We start from the raw sequence: 17088 nt of genomic DNA, 5'->3' as shown, positions 1-17088 counted from the left end.
CTCAGTAGACCACTGCGACTCTTCCTCCCCGTCCCCCGGGTCTTGCCTGCTGCTGCAGGACAAAGTTGGGAGAAATGCCTCTGGACACTTCCTTCATCCAACCAGGTCTCAGTAATGCAAGCCAAGTCGGCATGCTCGTCCAAAATTAAATATTGGATGGCAATTGTTTTTTCCATTAACCAACCTGGCATTAAGCAGCAGGACTTTTAGCCCAGGAGCCCAGACTATTCACAGTAGAGGTTTCATGTTAATGCTGAATAGCATGAGGACAAAATAGAGCCCAATGAGACCCCCACAGGTCAATGGCCAAGGGTTCAAAGAGGAGGCCCCCAGCATCACTTTCAGGGCTCGACTCTCCAGGTAGGAATGAACCCACTCTAAGTAAATCCCTCAAAGTCCCATCTCAGTGGGCCTGCCATCTTGGTTACCTAGACTATTCACAGGAGGGGGTCGGCCTGCAAACCCCCTGCCTCCTCCTCCTCCCGCATCTCCAACGGCTTTGAAGGAGAAGGATGTTATACCCTCTCCTAGAGACAAATATTTATTTATTTATTTATTTACAATATTTATATTCCGCCCTTTTCACCCCGCAGGGGACTCAGGGTGGATCACAATGCACATATACATGGCAAACATTCAATGCCATAGACACACACAACATATATAGACAGACACACAGAGGCTATTTAACTTTCCAGCTTCATGAGAGTATGCTTTTTGAATTCTGGCCACCGGGGGAGCTGTTGCTTCACCATCCACTTGCGACACTGATAGAGTACTTCCTCATTCTTTTGCATGCTGCTGGAGAGTTCTATGGCATCGTAATTTAGTTAAATTAGCCTCCACACAAAGAGCAGAGACATCACACTGGCAACCAAGATCCATTGCCTAGTCAAAGCCATGGTATTCCCTGTAGTAACCTACGGATGTGAGAGCTGGACCTTCGGGAAGGCTGAGCAAAGGAAGAGAGATGCTTTTGAGCTGTGGTGTTGGAGGAAAGTCCTGAGAGTGCCTTGGACCGCGAGAAGATCCAACCAGTCCATCCTCCAGGAAATAAAGCCCGACTGCTCACTGGAGGGAAGGAGACTAGAGACAAAGTTGAAGTCCTTTGGCCACATCACGAGGAGACAGCAAAGCCTAGAGAAGACAATGATGCTGGGGAAAGTGGAAGGCAAAAGGAAGAGGGGCCAACCAAGGGCAAGATGGATGGATGGTATCCTTGAAGTGACTGGACTGAACTTGAGGGAGCTGGGGGTGGTGACGGCCGACAGGGAGCTCTGGCGTGGGCTGGTCCATGAAGTCACGAAGAGTCGGAGACGACTGAACGAATGAACAAAGCCTCCACACATAAGCAGTACCTAAATTTCCTACTAGACAGATGCAACTGTCTTTCGGGCTGCAAAGATCAACAGCAAGCTAGACAACTGATCAGGAGCTTACTCTAACCTGGGCTGGCCTCAAACTCATGACCTTTTGGTCAGTAGTGATTTTAATGCAACTGATTCCCAACCAGCTGTGCTCCCAAACACAAATGCGCCACAAATAGAAGAGAAAACCTTGGGGTGCATCTATGCTGTAGAATGAATCCACTTTAACTGCCTTGGTTCAATGCTATTGACTCATGAGTGTTGTAGTTTTACAAGGCCTTGAGCCACACCTAACTACAATTCCTAGCATTGCATAGCATTGTGCCCTGGCCATTAAATGAAGCAGCTTCCCCTTTAGCTTTGGCTCAGCACTACGATTACCATATTACATAAATCTAATGTGCACCCTAATTTTGGGAAGTTCATTTAGGAAGGCAAATTAAATGGAAAATAACACTTTCAAACCAGGAACAGAACATTTTTTTTTTCAAATTGTGTTACATAGTGCTATGATGGGTGTGTATCCTGGGCACTCTGCTTTTAATGTTTTGAACTTCTGATTTCAATATTTTCACGATTCAAACTCTTAGACTGAGACCATGATAACATTCATTTTTTTCATGCAAGAATTGCATTGGCTTTTTTCAGCTGCTGCATTACATTCCTGAATCCGCTTATCCTTACACCCATTCATTTCAGGGTTCGATGTTGCGTTGGCTGAAGCTCTTCCCCCCAGAAGTGAACAGGAAGCAGCCTCCAAGACGGCAGGAAAACAGCAGGAAAATGGCAGGTAATGAGGAGCCAGTCTCTTGGGGTCTCTCTCTGTCTCTCAGCCTCCTCATCCATGACCTGAAGCATTAGGCAAATTACGCATTTGCATAGAATCATAGAATCAAAGAGTTGGAAGAGACCTCCTGGGCCATCCAGTCCAACCCCATTCTGCCAAGAAGCAGGAATATTGCATTCAAATCACCCCTGACAAATGGCCATCCAGCCTCTGCTTAAAAGCTTCCAAAGAAGGAGCCTCCACCACACTCCCTCCGGGGCAGAGAGTTCCACTGCTGAACGGCTCTCACAGTCAGGAAGTTCTTCCTCATGTTCAGGTGGAATCTCCTCTCTTGTAGTTTGAAGCCATTGTTCCCTTGCGTCCTAGTCTCCAAGGAAGCAGAAAACAAGCTTGCTCCCTCCTCCTCCCTGTGGCTTCCTCTCACATATTTATACATGGCTATCATATCTCCTCTCAGCCTTCTCTTCTTCAGGCTAAACATGCCCAGCTCTTTAAGCCGCTCCTCATAGGGCTTGTTCTCCAGACCCTTGATCATTTTAGTCACCCTCCTCTGGACACATTCCAGCTTGTCAATCTCTCTCTTGAATTGTGGTGCCCAGAATTGGACACAATATTCCAGATGTGGTCTAACCAAAGCAGAATAGAGCATGGGGAGCATTACTTCCTTAGATCTAGACACTAGGCTCCTCTTGATGCAGGCCAAAATCCCATTGGCTTTTTTTGCCGCCACATCACATTGTTGGCTCATATTTAACTTGTTGTCCACGAGGACTCCAAGATCTTTTTCACACGTACTGCTCTCGAGCCAGGCCTCATTGTCCCCCATTCTGTATCTTTGCATTTCATTTTTTCTGCCAAAGTGGAGTATCTTGCATTTGTCACTGCTGAACTTCATTTTGTTAGTTTTGGCCCATCATCTCTCTAATCTGTCAAGATCATTTTGAATTCTGCTCCTGTCCTCTAGACTATTGGCTATCCCTCCCAATTTGGTGTCGTCTGCAAACTTGATGATCAAGTTTAGAGCGCCAATCCCCCAGGGTCGCTTTGAGGCGTCCCCGCTCTTGGGCCCTTTGAAATTGGTTGTATTCTGCAGAAATTTCATTTTTGTGCCTGCCACAAACTAGGTTGAATTGGTTGAGATTAAATGAGGAGACACTGATGGGGGAAACTATCGCTAAATGTGCTGCAGGATAATGTCCCTCCCGCAATAATAAATTTAATAAACATTTTCTGTATTTTTATGATACAAACAATTGGGAAATGATATTTATAACCCAGAAATAAAAATTGTGTTATATGGTGTTGTTTATTTAGTTATATTTTCACTTGCCTTGAGGAGAGGTGGGTAAAAAAAACTTCTGTGTCCCCCTCCCACAGCTGGACCCTCCTCCCAGTACAACAACGCAGAACTCTTCCAGCCTCACCGGGACGAGCGGTTCCTGGACGACGATTACGACGAGGCCGAGGCGGAAAGGCGAGGGGCTTCAAACAGCCCCAAGGAGAAGTTTGCCTACATTGTGCCGGAGGAGGAAAGGTAACTGTGCCCAGGAAAAATTCACAAATTGGGTGAATCATAAAATCCTAAAGTGGGAAGAGACCCCAAAGGACACCCAGTCCAACCCCCTGCTGTAGCACAGCAAGTATCAGAGGATGAGGGGGATTATGGGTTTGTGTATCTAATAATAATAATAATAATAATAATAATAGAAACCTTTTTTTGTATGAGATAACAATGGATGAAGATGAAGATGTCAGAAGCTAAACATGCCCCTCTTGTACCCTTCCCCATTCCTCACATCTATATATATAAAATGTAATGTATTGTCGAAGGCTTTCATGGCCGGAATCACTCAGTTCTTGTGGGTTTTTTCGGGCTATATGGCCATGTTCTAGAGGCATTTCTCCTGACGTTTCGCCTGCATCTATGGCAAGCATCCTCAGAGGTAGAGGTCTGTTGGAATTATAACATTATTATAAAATTATAACAGCTAAACAACAGAGAGGAAGAAACCAGGCACAGATTAACACCTCACAGCAACAGATTTTCCCAGGTTCAGGCAGGCCTTCAAATGCTAATGAAGGTGATTAGCTAAACATTCACACCTAATTGCAGCAGGGAAGAGCTCCTTGCCCCACCCCAGCCATTCCACAGATATATAAACCCATTGTCCTAATTCCAACAGACCTCTACCTCTGAGGATGCTTGCCATAGATGCAGGCGAAACGTCAGGAGAAATGCCTCTAGAACATGGCCATATAGCCCGAAAAAACCCATAAAAATGTAATGTTTGTTTGTGGGATTAGCATAACTCAAAGACCACTGGACAAATTGACACCAAATTTGGACACAAGACACCTCTCAGGCCAATGAGTGTCCATCACCTGTAAAAATACACAAAGACCCAGCAGAATGGACTTTAAACCCCTGAAAATAAACTATATATACATATACACATACACTCATATACATATACACATGCACACATACATACAGACAAACATACAGATATATATACAAGCACTCACAAATATACACATACATATTCACATACACACATACACACATATGCATATAGACATACACACAGACATATATACTCAAGCACACACATATACATAATATACATGATCATCAAGTTTGCAGACGACACCAAATTGGGAGGGATAGCCAATAGTCCAGAGGACAGGAGCAGAATTCAAAACGATCTTGACAGATTAGAGAGATGGGCCAAAATGAACAAAATGAAGTTCAGCAGTGACAAATGCAAGATACTCCACTTTGGCAGAAAAAATGAAATGCAAAGATACAGAATGGGGGACAATGCCTGGCTCGAGAGCAGTACGTGTGGAAAAGATCTTGGAGTCCTCGTGGACAACAAGTTAAACATGAGCCAGGAATGTGATGTGGCGGCAAAAAAGGCCAATGGGATTTTGGCCTGCATCAAGAGGCGCCTAGTGTCTAGATCTAAGGAAGTAATGCTCCCCATACTCTATTCTGCTTTGGTTAGACCACATCTGGAATATTGTGTCCAATTCTGGGCACCACAATTCAAGAGAGATATTGACAAGCTGGAATGTGTCCAGAGGAGGGCGACTCAAGTGATCAAGGGTCTGGAGAACAAGCCCTATGAGGAGCGGCTTAAGGAGCTGGGCATGTTTAGCCTGAAGAAGAGAAGGCTGAGAGGAGATATGATAGCCATGTATAAATATATGAGTGGAAGTCCATTGGAGGAAGGAGCAAGCTTGTTTCCTGCTTCCCCGGAGACTAGGACGCAAGGGAACAATGGCTTCAAACTACGAGAAAGGAGATTCCATCTGAACATGAGGAAGAACTTCCTGACTGTGAGAGCCGTTCAGCAGTGGAACTCTCTGCCCCGGCGTGTGGTGGAGGCTCCTTCTTTGGAAGCTTTTAAGCAGAGGCTGGATGGCCATCTGTCAGGAGTGATTTGAATGCAATATTCCTGCTTCTTGGCAGAATGGGGTTGGACTGGATGGCCCATGAGTTCTCTTCCAACTGTTTGATTCTATGATTCTATGATTCTATATACACATATAAACACAGAAATACACAAATATATACACATGTAGAAACACATATATACACACATATGCATACACACATATGCATCTATCTATCTATCTGTCTATCTATCTATCTATCTATCTATCTATCTATCTATCTATTTGTGTATATATGTGTGTTTGCATAGATAGATGGATGGATGGATGGATGGATGGATGGATGGATGGATAGATAGATAGATAGATAGATAGATAGATAGAGATATGTGTATGTGTCTCTGTATGTATGTGTGTATGTGAATATGCATATGAGTGTATGTGTATATGTATATATAGTTTATTTTGGGGGGGTTTAAGTCTGTTCTGCTGGGGTTTTTTGTGTTTCTAGGGGTGATGGACACTGATAGGCCTGAAAGGTGTCTTTTATCCAAATTTGGTGTCAATTTGTCCAGTGGTTTTTGAGTTATGTGCATCCTACAAACTAACATTACATTTCTCTCTCTCTCTCTCTCTCTCTCTCTATCTATCTATCTATCTATTTGTGTATTTATGTGTGTTTGCGTATATGTGTATATATGTGTGTTTGCATAGATAGATAGATAGATAGATAGATAGATAGATAGATAGATAGATAGATAGATTTATCATCAGGGGAACCAGTCGATTATATTACATTTCTAACAGAACAAAGCAAACAAACAGACAAAATACAAAATTTGTGAGTTTGGTGGTTGATTAGATGTTCTTTGACCAGTATCTGGCCCCTTGGAGTGCCTCTGGTGTTGCCGCAAGGAGGTCCTCCCTTGTGAATTATGTGGCAGGGCTCAGGGTGCATTGCAGCACGTGGTCTGTGGTTTGCTCCTCTCCGTCCTTGCATGTTGTGGTCTCCACTTTGTGGCCCCATTTCTGAAGGTTGGCTCTGCATCTCGTGGTGCCAGAGCGCAGTCTGTTCAGCGCCTTCCAAGTCGCCCAGTCTTCTTCTGTGTGCCCAGGGGGGAGTCTCTCATTGGGCATCAGCCATTCGTTGAGGTTCTGGGTTTGAGCCTGCCACTTTTGGACTCTCGCTTGCTGAGGTGTTCCAGCGAGTGTCTCTGTAGATCTTAGAAAACTATTTCTTCATTTAAGTCATTCTCGTGCTGGCTGATACCCAAACAAGGGATGAGCTGGAGATGTCTCTGCCTTGGTCCTTTCACTATTGGCTGCTACTTCCCAGCGGATGTCAGGTGGTGCAATACCGGCTAAGCAGTGTAATTTTTCCAGTGGTGTAGGGTGCAGAAACCCTGTGATAATGCGGCATGTCTCATTAAGAGCCACATCCACTGTTTTAGCGTGGTGAGATGTGTTCCACACTGGACATGCATACTCAGCAGCAGAGTAGCATAGCGCAAGGGCAGATGTCCTTACTGTGTCTGGTTGTGATCCCCAGGTTGTGCCAGTCAGCTTTCGTATGATACTGTTTCTAGCACCCACTTTTTGCTTGATGTTCAGGCAGTGCTTCTTGTAGGTCAGAGCACGGTCCAGAGTGACTCCTCCCAGGGATTTGGGTGCGCTGCAATGCTCCAGTGGGATCCCTTCCCAGGTAATAATCCTCAGAGCTCGGGATGCTTCACTGTTCTTAAGGTGAAATGCACAAGTCTGTGATTTAGATGGATTAGGGATCAGCTGGTTTTCCCTGTAATAGGCAGTTAGAGCACCTAGAGCTCCGGAGAGCTTCTGTTCAACCATCTTAAAGCTCCCTGCTTGAGCGGTGATGGCACGATCATCAGCATAGATGAAACTCCCTGTCCCTTCTGGCAATGGCTGGCCATTTGTGTAGATGTTGAACATGGATGGAGCAAGCACGCTCCCCTGAGGCAGGCCGTTCTTTTGTTTCCGCCATCTGCTTCTCTGGCCCTAGATATATGTGTGTGTCTGTATGTATGTATGTGTGCATGTGTATATTCATATGAGTGTATGTGTATATGTATATATAGTTTATTTTAGGGGTTTTAAGTCTGTTCTGGTGGGGGTTTTGTGTGTTTTTAGGGGTGATGGACACTCATTGGCCTGATAGGTGTCTTGTATCCAAGTTTGGTGTCAATTTGTCCAGTGGTTTTTGAGTTATGTTAATCCCACAAACTAACATTACATTACATTACATTTCTATCTATCTGTCTGTCTGTCTGTCTGTCTGTCTGTCTGTCTGTCCGTCCGTCCGTCCGTCCGTCCGTCCGTCCGTCCGTCCGTCCACCCACCCACCCACCCACCCATCCATCCATCCATCCATCCATCCATCCATCTATCTATCTATCTATCTATCTATCTATCTATCTATCTATGAAAACACACATATATACACATATACACACATACACACACACACAAAACATATATACAGACTGGGCCACAGCAATGCATGGCAGGGGACGGCTAGTCTTTGCAATAAAAATATATATGGAATAAATAAATGATTATGGTTGCACCATAACATCTTCTTCCTCCTCTTCCTCTCTTAGCGCCCATAAGAAATGGCTTCTGGCATGTTTGGCGAATGAGGACACCATGACCAACGAGGAAGTTGCAGAGATCAAGGACAGCAGGAATGTCCAGCCCAATGACCGCTGGCGCCTCTACCGGTGGCACCTCTTCCTCTTTTATTGGGGGGAGGGGAATGCTGGGGGATTATGGGGGGGGTCCCCAAGGTATCCACTTCTGCCTCTCATAGAGCCATAGAACTGTAGACCCCAAGGACCACCAAGCATGTGGTGGAGGCTCCTTCCTTGGAAGCTTTTAAGCAGAGGCTGGATGGCCATCTGTCAGGGGTGATTTGAATGCAATATTCCTGCTTCTTGGCTGAATGGGGTTGGACTGGATGGCCCATGAGGTCTCTTCCAACTCTTTGATTCTATGATCCTATGACCAGGCAAGAGGATACAATCAAAGCACGCTCAACAGATGGCCATCCAGCCTCTGATGCAAAACCTCCAGAGAAGGAGACCCCACCAGACTCTTGGCAGAATGGGGTTGGACTGGATGGCCCATGAGGTCTCTTCCAACTCTTTGATTCTATGATTCTATGACCAGGCAAGAGGATACAATCAAAGCACGCTCGACAGATGGCCATCCAGCCTCTGATGCAAAACCTCCAGAGAAGGAGACCCCACCAGACTCCCACTGCCAAACACCTCTTGCTGTCATGAAGTTCTTCCTAACGTTTCACTGGCATTCCTTTTGCCATAGTAAATACATTCTTCTATGTTGTTCTATGCGACCCATGCGTTATTCTGCCTTGGTCAGACTGTTAGAGACCCTAAATCGGGTCTTAATATTCGGGTCCAGGTCACGGGAGCATGTAAGGAAGGAGTCGAGTCCCAGGATGAGATCAAAGGCAAGGTTTTATTTTCATCATGGCCATGAAGAAATCAGGCAGACAGTCTGACCTTTGACTCTTTCCAATTCCTCCTCCCATCAACCTTTTGATGCTTGCACCTGGCCTGAACCTTTGTTTGTCAAAACCACAATTTGCTCTCTTCTTGCAAACTTTGCGCTTCACCGCAAACCCATTTCCTATGTAAGCTGAGCAATTCTGCAACTTACTATTCCTGCAACTTAAGGCAGGCATATAGAATGCACTCTAAATGTCACCTCTCTCTCAAGAGGGGTGCAAAACTTCTTGTCTTTTTAGAACATTCTCCTCCTTCTGACATATTGTTCTTTCTCTGCAGAGGGGGGTACAATTCTCCTTTGTTTCGTTGCTAAAGCTGAGCTATTGCTAATTTTACACAAAGCCCCTTTCAAGACCACACCTGGAATCGCACTGTGTCCAGTTCTGGCGCCACAATTGAAGGGAAATGTTGACTCTAAGCTGGGATGTGTCCAGAGGAGGGCAACTCAAAGGATCAAGGGTCTGGAGAACAAGCCCCATGAGGAGCGGCTTAAAGAGCTGGGCATGTTTAGCCTGAAGAAGAGAAGGCTGAGAGGGGATATGATAGCCATGTATAAATAGGTGAGAGGAAGCCACAGGGAGGAGGAGGGAGCAAGCTTGTTTTCTGCTTCCCTGGAGACTAGGAAGCAATGAAGCAATGGCTTCAAACTACAAGAGAGGAGATTCTATCTGAACATTAGGAAGAACTTCCTGACTGTGAGAGCCATTCAGCAGTGGAACTCTCTGCCCCGGAGTGTGGTGGAGGCTCCTTCTTTGGAAGCTTTTAAGCAGAGGCTGGATGGCCATTTGTCAGGGGTGATTTGAATGCAATATTCCTGCTTCTTGGCAGAATGGGGTTGGACTGGATGGCCCAGGAGGTCTCTTCCAACTCTTTGATTCTATGATTTGACAGTTGACCTTTGACTCTTTCCAATTCCTCCTCCCATCAACCTTTTGATGCTTGCACCTGGCCTGAACCTTTGTTTGTCAAAACCACAATTTCCTCTCTTCTTGCAAACTTTGCGCTTCACCGCAAACCCATTTCCTATGTAAGCTGAGCAATTCTGCAACTTACTATTCCTGCAACTTAAGTCAGGCATATAGAATGCACTCTAAATGTCACCTCTCTCTCAAGAGGGGTGCAAAACTTCTTGTCTTTTTAGAACATTCTCCTCCTTCTGACATATTGTTCTTTCTCTGCAGAGGGGGGTACAATTCTCCTTTGTTTCGTTGCTAAAGCTGAGCTATTGCTAATTTCACCCAAAGCCCCTTCAAGACCACACTTGGAATCGCACTGTGTCCAGTTCTGGCGCCACAATTGAAGGGAAATGTTGACTCTAAGCTGGGATGTGTCCAGAGGAGGGCGACTCAAAGGATCAAGGGTCTGGGGAACAAGCCCCATGAGGAGCGGCTTAAAGAGCTGGGCATGTTTAGCCTGAAGAAGAGAAGGCTGAGAGGAGACATGATGATAGCCATGTATAAATATGTGAGGGGGAGTCATGGGGAGGAGGGAGCAGGCTTCCTTTCTGCTGCCCTGGAGACTAGGACGCAATGAAGCAATGGCTTCAAACTACAAGGAAGGAGACTCCACCTGAACATTAGGAAGAACTTCCTGACGGTGAGAGCCATTCAGCAGTGGAACTCTCTGCCCCGGAGTGTGGTGGAGGTCCTTCTTTGAAGGCTTTTAAACAGAGGCTGGATGGCCATCTGTCAGGGGTGCTTTGAATGCAATTGTCCTGCTTCTTGACAGAATGGGGTTGGACTAGATGGTCCACCAGGTCTCTTCCAACTCTTGGATTCTAGGATTCTAGGACTGAGATTAATCAAGCCCTCGGCAGCATCTGAACCAAACCTACTAAACTGCTGGCCATCATCCCGTGCCTTCCCATCAACTGGTGGGTTTTGAGGGACAGGTTTCCCTCTGGGTTGAGGTAAATAGCCCTGGTCTGCTCTGCTGACACTGTCCTCTCTTCTTTCTTTCTGTCTCCCCCCCTCCCCACAATTGGGGTCCCAGGAGATGGCTGGCAGCCTACGAAAACGAGCTGAAGGCCAACTTGGTGGAGATGTTGGCCAAGTACGAGAAGGACGCGGCTGAGCTGCAAGAGCTGACCTTCCAGGAAGACCTGAGGATCCTCAGGGGCAGCCGGGTCATTGGGATGACCACCACAGGTGACACAAGATTTGAAGAGTCCCCCAGAGGTCATCCAGTCCAACCCCTTTCTGCCAGGCAGGAAGACACAACCCAAGCTCTCCTGACAAATGGCTATCCAGCCCACGGTAGCACAGTTGGTTAAATCACTGAGATGCTGAACTTGTTGACCAAAAGGTCACAGGTTCGAATCTGGAGAGCGGCATGAGCTCCCGCTGTTAGCCCCAGCTTCTGCCAACCTAGCAGTTCAAAAACATGCAAATGTGAGTAGATCAATAGGTACTGCTCCGGCGGGAAGGTAAGGGCACTCTATGCAGTTATGCTGGCCACATGACTTTGGAGGCGTCTATGGACAATGCCAGCTCTTTGGCTTAGAAATGGAGATGATTACCAAGCCCCAAAGTTGGACACAACTAAACTTAATGACAGGTGAAAACTTTTACCTATATGCATCTATAGTTAAATATGTTAAGGAATATTATTTCTGCCGGAAGTCACCAGGGTCAGCCACCTTCCATTGACCACACAGAAGAACGTCCTGAACTCTCAAAGGTGTATTGTCGAAGGCTTTCATGGCTGGAATCACTGGGTTGTTGTAGGTTTTTTCGGGCTATATGGCCATGTTCTAGAGGCATTCTCTCCTGATGTTTCGCCTGCATCTATGGCAAGCATCCTCAGAGGTTGTGAGGTCTGTTGGAACTAGGAAAAAGGGTTTATATATCTGTGGAATGATGTCCAGGGTGGGACAAAGGCCTCTTGTCTGCAGGAGCTAGGTGTGAATGTTTCAACTGACCACCTTGATTAGCATATAATGGCCTGGAAGTGCCTGGAGCAATCTTTTGTTGAGAGCTGATTAGATGTCCTTGTTTGTTTCCTCTCTGTTGTTTTGCTGTTCTAATTTTTAATACTGGTAGCCAGATTTTGTTCATCTTCATGGTTTCCTACTTTTGTTGAAATTGTCCACCTGCTTCTTGTGGATTTCAATGGCTTCTCTGTGTAGTCTGACATGGTGGTTGTGAGAGTGGTCCAGCATTTCTGTGTTCTCAAATAGTATGCTGTGTCCAGGTTGGTTCATCAGGTGCTCTGCTATGGCTGACTTCTCTGGTTGACTTAGTCTGCAGTGCCTTTCCTGTTTCTTGATTCGTGTTTGGGCAATGCTGCTGCGTTTGGTGGTCCCTATGTAGACTTGTCCACAGCTGCGTGGTACACGGTAGACTCCTGCAGAAGTGAGAGGATCCCTCTTGTCCTTTGCTGAACGTAGCATTTGTTGGATTTCCTTGGTGGGTCTGGAGATAGTTTGTATGTTGTGTTTCCTCCTCCTCTTCCCTCTGCGGTCAAGGGTTACCTTGATGTCTGGCAAGAACCCTTTCCCTCTGGGTGGATCTTCGTCTTGACTTGTGTCTTCTTCTCGGTGGTCTTGCAGCTCTTCTGATGTCTGAGGTGGAGTCTCCCTTGGCCTGGAGAGCCCAGTTGAGGTGGTTCAGTTCACCTTGGAGGAGAAGGTGGGCTTCGCAGATCCTGTTTGCACGGTCTACCAAGGCTTTGATTGTGCTTCTTTCTTGACTTGGGTGATGGTTGGAGTTTTTATGTCGGTATCTGTGTGTGTAGGTTTTCTGTAAACTATGTGACTCAATTGCTGATCTGGTTTGTGGATGACTAGGACATCTAGAAAAGGCAGTCTTCCTTCACTTTATTTTTGGGGTTAATCTAAAGCATGGGCTCACCTCTCCACCGTCCTCCACCTACCACAACCAGGTGTCTCCTCTCTGTCTTCCAGGGGCTGCCAAATACAGGAAGCTGCTGCAGTGCATCCGTCCCCGGATCGTGATGGTGGAAGAGGCAGCCGAGATCCTGGAGGCCCACATCCTCACCTCCCTGACGCCCTCCTGCCAGCACCTCATCCTCATCGGAGACCACCAGCAGGTAAGTATGCCCTAGTCCCTGGAAGTAGCCCTCCGGAGTCCTCAGAGGTTTCCTCCCAGTCTGCCCAGCCCTTTCATGGGGGGTTCCTTTGGCCTTTTCCAGCTGCGGCCAAAGCCGGCTGACTACACCTTGGAGAAGAAGTACCACCTGGGCGTCTCCCTCTTCGAGCGGATGATCAACAACCGCCTCCCGCACGTGCAGCTCCTCTACCAGGTGCGTTGCGCTGCACCGTTTGTGGTGTCATGTGTAATGAGTCTGGATATCAGGGCCGAGGTTTACACAAACATTAGGAGGATATGCCAAAGACCAGAGTCTTTAAGTCCTTGAAATGGAAATGCAAACACAAAGTGATGAGGCTGAGCCAAGAGTGAGTTCAGATTAGCCAAAGTCAGGCTGTGGAGTTACAGAGCCAGGTCAGGAAGAAACGAGAGCCAAGGCCCTAGCCAAGTGTCCATGATCTAGAGCTAAAATTTAGGGGTCTTTGCCAGGAGGCAGAGACCAATTAGACTCATCAAAGAGTTCTTTTCCCCTGGTGAGACAGAGAAGCATCCCATATTTTTCTCTGATTTCCCAATGAAAAGTCTCACCAGTTGAAGAAAAGCCATCGAGGTTTAATGTGATTCAGCTGAAACAGATGCAAAGCTGCAATAATTCGCCAAAGCTAAGCATGAGGGGAGTACACCAGTACAGTCATATTTATAGCAATTCAAAGTTGCAGAGTTCAAACTCCCTGCCCCGGCTTCCCTGTTGTTCCCTGCCATGATTGGGCGATGGGCTCCAGTGGTCCGTAGGAACCAGTGGGGAGACCTTTGCCACCTGGTGGCGACAGCCAATCAGGAGAGATGGAGGCGGGATGAGGGAGCACAGAGGAATCTGGGAAAGGAGTAAACAAAGGAAATGCCATGCCATGCGGCTGGCGAGACAAAGGGGAAATCTCAAGCCAACCTGATCTATTGTGCTTTGAGTGGAATGAATAATCAGAGCGAAGGCAAAAGGTTTTTTTCGAGGACCTTTTGTCCTTCAGGAGGAAATATGATTAAGATTTTTGCCAAAGGGGCAAGCGGAGGGCTGGGCAATTCCTCCGAGGGCCACCAGCTGCCCAGGCTATTGTTCGTGCAAAAGGAAGTTGTGGATAAATAAATTCCTGGAATGTTTGGGGCTTTGTAGTCCCTTTGGTGGAGTTTCTTCATGTATATAGGGGAAACAAAGGTCAGAGGAAAAGGGGAAAGGCTTCTGCCACACCAAGAAATCACATTTCATACATCTAAAGTTCATAAAAGGCAAGATTTCATAAGGTTTGTCCATGTGGGGGGAAAGAGTGTCCATAGGGGATGGCTAAAACGCAAGGGTCCTGGCAGGAGTTCTTGAGTGGCCCAAATGGACCTGTTGTCTCTGGAAACTAGCTTTGCTCCCCGTCCTTGGAGAACTACAGCTCCTGAGAGAGGCAGAGACCCCAAGGTCTAGCTATTCCCAAAGTTTCATGGGGTCCTCATTGACCAAGACTTAACCCCTATTGTGCAGTCTGGTACCTTTGTCCTTTGCAGAACTATAAGTCACCATCCCTTGTTAAGGGGGGGCATGCTCAACGTCATCCACAGAGTCATTGTCATCGTCACCATCATCGGCCACGGTCACAGCCAAAGAGGCTCGATGGGTGGGCGGCACCTGACAGTGACCACTTCTCTCTCCTTTGCCCTCTCAGCATCGCATGCGGCCAGAGATCTCCCAGCTGCTGGTGCCTTTCTTCTACAAGGAACTGCGCGACCACCAGGTCGTCCTGCAATACGAAAGCATCAAGGTAAGGGAGAGACACGGCATTGCTGAGGTTATTTCCGGGCTATATGGCCATGTTCTAGAGGCATTTTCTCCTGACGTTTCGCCTGCATCTATGGCAAGCATCCTCAGAGGTAGTGAGGTATTTAGAGTATCTTGTAGGTCTTCTGAATGCGGACAGACGACGTAAACATGAGCCAGGAATGTGATGTGGCGGCAAAAAAAGCCAATGGGATTTTGTCCTGCATCAAGAGGAGCCTAGTGTCTAGATCCAGGGAAGTCATGCTCCCCATGCTCTATTCCGCTTTGGTTAGACCACACCTGGAATATTGTGTCCAATTCTGGGCACCACAATTGAAGGGAGATGTTGACAAGCTGGAATGTGTCCAGAGAAAGAGGGCGACTAAAATGATCAAGGGTCTGGAGAACAAGCCCTATGAGGAGCGGCTTAAGGAGCTGGGCATGTTTAGCCTGAAGAAGAGAAGGCTGAGAGGAGATATGATAGCCATGTATAAATATGTGAGAGGAAGCCACAGGGAGGAGGGAGCAGATCAAGGGTATGGAGAACAAGCCCTATGAGGAGCGGCTTAAGGAGCTGGGCATGTTTAGCCTGAAGAAGAGAAGGCTGAGAGGAGATATGATAGCCATGTATAAATATGTGAGGGGAAGCCACAGGGAGGAGGAGGGAGCAAGCTTGTTTTCTGCTTCCTTGGAGACTAGGACGCAATGGGACAATGGCTGCAAACTACAAGAGAGGAGATTCCATCTGAACACGAGGAAGAACTTCCTGACTGTGAGAGCCGTTCAGCAGTGGAACTCTCTGCCCCGGAGTGTGGTGGAGGCTCCTTCTTTGGAAGCTTTGAAACAGAGGCTGAATGGCCATCTGTCAGGGATGATTTGAATGCAATATTCCTGCTTCTTGGACTGGATGGCCCATGAGGTCTCTTCCAACTCTTTGATTCTATGATTCTATGACATTGTCATCAGCATATTGGAGTTCTATAACAGATGTTGTAACCTTGGTTTTGGCTTTCAGACTGCTGAGGTTCAGTCTGCATGGATGGTGCACCATATTGATTAAGGGCTTCCTGTGCCTGGCTTAGGATGGCCAGAGATGGCAAGCAGCTTCTCACTTGGTTGTTGTAGGTTTTTCCGGGCTATATGGCCATGTTCTGGAGGCAATTTTTCTCCTGACATTTTGCCTGCATCTATGGCAAGCATCCTCAGAGATAGCGAGGTCTGTTGGAACTAGGAAAAATGGGTTTATATATCTGTGGAATGATCAGGGTGGGACAAAGAACTCTTGTCTGTTGGAGCTAGGTGTGAATGTGTGAAAGCTTCTCACTTACTTGTTCAGGTTAGATCAACAGAAGCAGTTAAGGACAATATAGAACTTAAAATAATGAAACCATTTAGAACAGTGGTTCTCAACCTTCCTAATGCCGTGACCCCTTAATCCAGTTCCTCATCTTGTGGTGACCCCCAACCATAATATTGTTTTTGTTGCTACTTCATAACTGTCATAAATCATAATGTAAATATCTGATGTGCAGGATGCATTTTCATTCACTGGACCAAACTGGGCACAAATACCCAATACACCCAAATGTGAATGCTAGTGGGGTTGGGCGAGGACTGATTTTGTAATTTGGGAGTTGTAGTTGCTGGGATTTATAGTTCACCTCCAATCAAAGAGCATTCTGAACTCCACCTACAATAGAATTGGCTCAAACTTCCCACATGGAATCCCCATGACCATCAGAAAATACTGTGTTTTCTTATGGTCTTTGGCGACCCCTCTTATACCCCCTGGCGACCCCCAGGTTGAGAAGCGCTGATATAGAACTTAAAAGAATGAAACCATTTAGACGGACTATTAAAACTAAAAGGTTGAATGGCTAAACTGTGAATATGTTGAGTGGACTGCAGCTGAAGTAGCTCAACACCATGGTGGCCATCTCTGAATGCTTGGGTTGGGTGCTGCTGCATGGCAAAAGGGGGTTGGACTGGATAGCCATGGGAATCACTTCCAACATAGGATTCTAGAAGTATTTCAGACCACTTCACAGATGCTGACTGTCTGGAAGCTTCCCAGTTTTGAAGTCAATTCAGACTTTAGGAGGGTCTCCCCAGTAAGAGAGACCCCTAGGACCGCACCAAAGAG

General features: G+C 46.6%; 1 protein-coding gene across 1 annotated transcript in view; it reads left to right on the top strand.

Annotated features, from left to right (window-relative positions):
- Positions 1 to 17088, top strand: part of LOC132773560 (NFX1-type zinc finger-containing protein 1-like) — a 43214-nt gene that overhangs the window by 21124 nt on the left and 5002 nt on the right. The window contains exons 9-15 of the mRNA XM_067467205.1: positions 2067 to 2157; positions 3532 to 3688; positions 8172 to 8291; positions 11094 to 11248; positions 13006 to 13151; positions 13254 to 13364; positions 14854 to 14949. Of these exons, the coding sequence (XP_067323306.1) occupies positions 2067 to 2157; positions 3532 to 3688; positions 8172 to 8291; positions 11094 to 11248; positions 13006 to 13151; positions 13254 to 13364; positions 14854 to 14949 (876 nt within the window). The remainder of the gene's footprint in view (positions 1 to 2066; positions 2158 to 3531; positions 3689 to 8171; positions 8292 to 11093; positions 11249 to 13005; positions 13152 to 13253; positions 13365 to 14853; positions 14950 to 17088) is intronic.

Source organism: Anolis sagrei, chromosome 4 (genome assembly GCF_037176765.1).
Source record: "Anolis sagrei isolate rAnoSag1 chromosome 4, rAnoSag1.mat, whole genome shotgun sequence".
In the NCBI taxonomy this organism is placed as follows: domain Eukaryota; kingdom Metazoa; phylum Chordata; class Lepidosauria; order Squamata; family Dactyloidae; genus Anolis; species Anolis sagrei.
Note: the sequence above shows the minus strand (reverse complement) of the source record. Positions and strands in the feature narration are given on the sequence as shown.